The following is a 5,462-nucleotide window of genomic DNA, read 5'->3' on the forward strand; positions in this document are numbered from 1 at the left end:
GGTCGCCTCGCGACGCAGCTCTCCCCCGTCAGGAGTAGCGGCTCTCGTGCGAGAGCCGCTGCTCAGGAATCTGCACCTCCAGCCTTACGACTTCAGGTGGCTGGCGGAGAGGAGGGCCGTGGACGCCGGGGTGACCAGGATCGGGGACGTGCTGGATGGCGGAGGAGCGGGCTGGATGAGCCCCCACGTGCTGGCTGAGCACGCGGGGATGGCCGTCTGGCGCGCGGCCAAAGCCATCCGAGACCTTAAGACGGTCGTGCTCGGCCCCGAGTGCGCACGCGGTCTGGAGGCGGCGCAGGCGTGCGGTGGGATCCCGCCCGAGCGTTCCCCTGCTCGGACGGAATTCCACATTGGCCCGAAGCCTAGACCTCCCCCCCCCGGGTCAGGTGCCCCACAGTTTGTGCCGCCTCGCGGAAATGCCCTCCGTGCCCTTTTCCACCGCGCGGAGGCGTTTCCTGTACGGGCTGCTGCTGCACACCTTTCACTACCGCGTCCTCGCCCGTCGCCCGGATACACCTTGGCGGGCCTTGTTGCCGCCGGGCGGCGGAGGTCCCCAGGGGAGGTCCCTCTACGGAGGGATCTCCCCCAATTATCTCAGGGACCTGGGGTGGAGGGTGCTGCACGCAGCAGTGCCGTGCAACCGTAGGTTTTTCCGGTACACGGGCTCCCGAGACTGCCCTTTCTGTGGCCTCGTGGAGTCCGTGGACCATGTCTACGTTCTGTGTTTTAGGCTGCACACCCTTTTTGGTTTCCTCAAACACCTCTTACTGATGTTTTGTTTGCACTTCAGTCCCACGCTCCTGATCTACGGGCACCTGGTGCGGAGAGGGGCGGGTCGGGATGCCGACCTCCTCGTGAACCTGCTCCTGGGCCTGGAGAAACGCGCCAACAATAGGTCCAGGCAGCGGGCGATCGACGGGGCCGTCCACCCCGACTGTCTGCCCCTCTACCGCGGCTACATTCGCGGCCAGGTGTCTCTGGAGAGGGAGCATGCGGTGTCCACGGGCGCGGTTGACGCCTTCCGCGACCGCTGGGCGCCGCAGGGGCTGGGGTGTATTATCGACCCCGATAATCACCTTTTGGTTTGACGTTTTAAGTTTCCTTTCGACTTTGACTTTGGTTCGGGCTGTTCCCCCCTTCCTTTTGGGGAGCCGCCCCTTTTACTTTGTCCCTAAGTTAATTTGAGTTTGTTTATTACGTTGGTACCCGAAAAAGCTACTTGATTTGTGTCGAAAGAAATGCCTGAAAGAGGGAGGCGGGGGGGGGGGGGGGGGGTTCTGGGGGCTGGGTAATTGGTTCAATTGTTGTTATTGATTCTGGAATAATTGCTGTCAGCTGAGTGTGGGCTGTGTGTATAAAAGGTGTCGCTTGGTGCCTGAAGGGATGGTTCAGTTGTTTGGGATGATGGGGGATTTTGGAGTGAGGAGTTTCTTCCCAGTGCTGGTGTTAGTTGGAGCTGTTTGTTGCTCTGATACTTGGCAACAGTTTCCAGGCCACAGGTTTCCATGGATAATAGTCAAAGCCACCCCGAGGCCTCAGACATTCCCTCCTCCTGGGCCTCCCTTTGATTTCCATTTCCATGTGTCTGAGGGTCAAGGTGTGTCTCCAGTGCAGAGTGTGAGGGTGCAGTGTGGAGAGGACAAGCTGCTGCTCAGGGTCCAGCTGGATTTATTTGGAACCAGGCACCTGGTTAAAGCTGCTGATCTGACCCTGGGGACAGCAGGTTGTCGGCCAACCAGGATCTACTCTCAGAACCACACTGTCCTCTTTGACTATGGACTCCATGAGTGTGGCAGCAGATTGCAGGTAATGTGAATCCTCAAACTCTGCCTCTGAGCTGGGGCTGTAGGTTGTTCCCCACTCTTCACTCCAGCACTGGGTGAGATGTCATTGATATTGAGGAGATAGCTGTCTCCTGCTTTATAAACCCCAAACTAGCTTTCTATTCAGGATTGTACTTCACTTTCACTGGTCTGAGTCTCTCCAAACCAAACCTATTCTGGAAGCTTCTCTTTGCTTCCACCAAGCTTTTCCGAGTTTGAAGATTTTTACAGTTTGATTTCCCCTCATTCAGATCAACTCAACTGAGGGTTGGGTTTCAGTCCAATTTCAACCAAATGGGTTGAGTCTGAATGAAATGGGATTTGAGATGGATTGGACGAAAGAGGAACTCCACACTTCCCACTTTCCCAGTCATTGGAATAAATGGGTCTCTGATTACAAACTGTTCTATTTCCATGCTCCAGATTACTGACAACTTGTGGCTCCTTTTCCTGTTAACTGAAGCTTGCATTGAATCACTTCCCTGTTAATTGATTCTGGTCTTGTGCTAATGATCTCTCCTTGCAGCAAGGGCTGAGGTTGCATAGCAACACTGCGAACCAGATGAGGCCCTTCAGCCTGTTTCCCAGTCATTATGATCAGGACTGAGCTTCCCACAGCCTCCATGTTCCTGTCCTCACAACATGATTCCCTCAATGGCCAGAAATAAATGCCTCTGTCCTGAATATCCTCAGTGAGTGACCATTCCCAGCTCTCTGGGGCTGGAGAGAATTTCAAAGATTCATCAGCTGCTGAAGGAAATTTGTCGTCACATAAATCCTAAATGACTGACCCCTGACTGAAGACTCCCTGCTGACTGACTCTCCAGCTTGGGGGAAGCAGCCTCTTCACACTGACCCTGTCAATCCCCCTGAAGAATTGTTTTAATGGGATGAGTTCATTGTTAACCCCAGTGTAGAACATTCTCATTTCAGATCAGTTCTTCATTCCTTAAGCTGCTGTCTTTCAGATGACTGGAGATTTCCTGATCTACAGCACCCACCTGAGCCACAGCCCAGAGTATCATGGATCCGTTATTGTGAGAACCAATGGAGTGGTCGTTCCCATTGAGTGTCGTTATTTTAGGTGAGAATCTTTACTCGATTGTCAATAAGATCTCCAGCTGCTAGTGACCTCTGCCTTGTCCTAAAATGGCTCCACTGTCTTTCCAGGAAGGGCAATGTGAGCAGTAACCCCATCAAGCCCACCTGGATCCCATTCAGCTCCATCAGGTCTGGAGAAGGGCATCTGTCATTCTCACTGCGCCTAATGAATGGTATGTGATGGGTGGATGGGGAGTGATTTCCTGTCCTCACTCACTGGGAGTTACACCCACTGTCTCCAACCCTTGTCCTCTTGTACTTCAGGTGACTGGCTTACAGAGCGCACTTCGACTGTCTACTACCTGGGTGAGCTCATTCACATTGAGGCCTCTGTTTCAATGAGCAACCACATGGCCCTGAAGCTCTACATTGACCGCTGTGTAGCTACATTGAGGCCAGACAAGGACTCCAGCCCGAGATACAGCATCATTGACTACAATGGGTAAGGAGCTCTCTGCTTTCTCTAGCTGCTCCCATCTCAATGGCTTTTCTGGATTCACTTCTTGTCCCTTTTTCCATCTTTCTTCAGCTGCCTCCTGGCCAGCAAAGCTGAGGACTCCTTTTCAACCTTTGTGTTGCCAGGAGAGGAGCGGGAGCCGGACAAGCTCCGCTTTGACCTGGATGCCTTCCGTTTCTTTGGAGATGAGTGTTCCTTGGTAAGAGGAAGCTGATCATTGGGGTCTCCATGTTGGGAGGGAGTCACTAAATAACCACTTGTGTTGAATGTGTCCCTCAGATTTTTATCACCCGTCACCTGAAAGTTGTTCCAGTGGATCGGAGAGATTCCAGGAACAAAGCTTGTACTTTGCAGAAGATGCAGAATGTGTAAGTTCCCCCTCTCTCCCTCAGGGATGTGTTTGTGTGGAGAAGTGATGCACAACCTGGTTGACTGATTTCTCTTGTTTAGCTGGACCCCATTGGAGGAATCGAGCTTTGACATTTGTGCCTGTTGCCATGTGGGGAACTGTGGGGCCACAAGGGATTTGGGATTTGGATCCAGAGGAAGGAGAGATCTTGTAGCTGAAGCTGGTAGGACATTGATCCTCTAGATGTGGGAGCTTCCCCCTTTCCCCTCTCTAACTGGAATGGTTGATATTGCAGAGAGTGAAGCTGGATTGAAGTGGGAGGCTGAGGCCTCACTTGGACCCCTGCTCATTCTGGATACTGATGGGACCAACCTGGCAACAGCCTCCCTGAATGAGGCTGAGGGAAGGATACAGGAGAGGTCTCCAGGGGGTGAGTTGGCTGGCTGCTGGTTTCCATTTCCCCCTCAGTGTTAGCTCCACTAACCATTGGTTTCTCATTGCTTTGTAGGTGTGGAGTCTGAGGTGGTCCTGATTGTGACCCTGACTGTGACAGCTGTCTCTCTGATCTCTGCTTCATTGATCACCTTGTTCCTGTACAGGAAACACAAACAAACCCTGTTCAACCAGTCATCAAATGATCAATAAAGCACTCAGTCCTTGTTTCTAGTGTCTGGGAGTTGATTGGTCAATGCATGCTCCAAATGTTAGTTCAATGGCTTCATGGGACTAATGGCTGGGGTGAGCCAATCCCAGCACAGAACTGGGATGAATGATTGATTTACTGAGGGTTGAGAGAGAAACACTGACTCTCTGGATTTGATGGGGCTGCTGCTGGTTTTCTGCCTGTTTCAGAGCCCAGTGTGGGGGAGGGGGTGTGATCAGGTGTGGGGGTGTCCTTGTGGAGCTGAGCCTGGCTGCTGTGACTGTTTCCTGTGGCTGCCTCCTTCTCTCCAATGGTGATGTTCACCCCCTGGAGAGGGTCAGATCACTAAACCAGCTGTCCTCCCTGGCTGCCTAACTCTGCGTCACTTTCACTGAGTGAACAGAGATGAGGAATTGACCTAGGAGACTGTTAATAGAACATAGGACAGTACAGCACAGAACCGGCCCTTCGGCCCCCGATGTTGTGCCGAGCTTTATCTGAAACCAAGATCAAGCTATCCCACTCCCTATCATCCTGGTGTGCTCCATGTGCCTATCCAATAACCGCTTAAATGTTCCTGAAGTGTCTGACTCCACTATCACTGCAGGCAGTCCATTCCACACCCCAACCACTCTCTGTGTAAAGAACCTACCTCTGATATCCTTCCTATATCTCCCACCATGAACCCTATAGTTATTCCCCCCTGTAATAGCTCCATCCACCGAGGAAATAGTCTTTGAACGTTCACTCTATCTATCCCCTTCATCATTTTATAAACCTCTATTCAGTCTCCCCTCAGCCTCCTCTGCTCTAGAGAGAACAGCCCCAGCTCCCTCAACCTTTCCTCATAAGACCTACCCTCCAAACTAGGCAGCATCCTGGTAAATCTCCTCTGCACTCTTTCTAGCGCTTCCACATCCTCCTTATAGTGAGGTGACCAGAACTGCACACAATATTCCAAATTTGGTCTCACCAAGGTCCTGTACAGTTGCAGCATAACCCCACGGCTCTTAAACTCCAACCCCCTGTTAATAAAAGCTAACACACTATCGGCCTTCACAGCTCTATCCACTTGAGTGGCAACCTTTA

At 52.2% G+C, this 5,462-nt stretch overlaps 1 protein-coding gene across 1 annotated transcript; it reads left to right on the forward strand.

The window, feature by feature from the left end:
- Nucleotides 1-1,404: 1,404 nt before the first annotated feature.
- Nucleotides 1,405-4,375, forward strand: LOC144487482 (zona pellucida sperm-binding protein 3-like). The gene is made up of 8 exons (XM_078205575.1): nucleotides 1,405-1,806; nucleotides 2,792-2,907; nucleotides 2,994-3,097; nucleotides 3,189-3,366; nucleotides 3,454-3,580; nucleotides 3,661-3,749; nucleotides 3,832-3,953; nucleotides 4,239-4,375. Exons 1-8 carry the CDS (start codon nucleotides 1,405-1,407, stop codon nucleotides 4,373-4,375), a joined length of 1,275 nt encoding a protein of 424 aa, XP_078061701.1.
- Nucleotides 4,376-5,462: the final 1,087 nt, after the last annotated feature.

This window comes from Mustelus asterias, unplaced genomic scaffold, assembly GCF_964213995.1.
Source record: "Mustelus asterias unplaced genomic scaffold, sMusAst1.hap1.1 HAP1_SCAFFOLD_832, whole genome shotgun sequence".
In the NCBI taxonomy this organism is placed as follows: domain Eukaryota; kingdom Metazoa; phylum Chordata; class Chondrichthyes; order Carcharhiniformes; family Triakidae; genus Mustelus; species Mustelus asterias.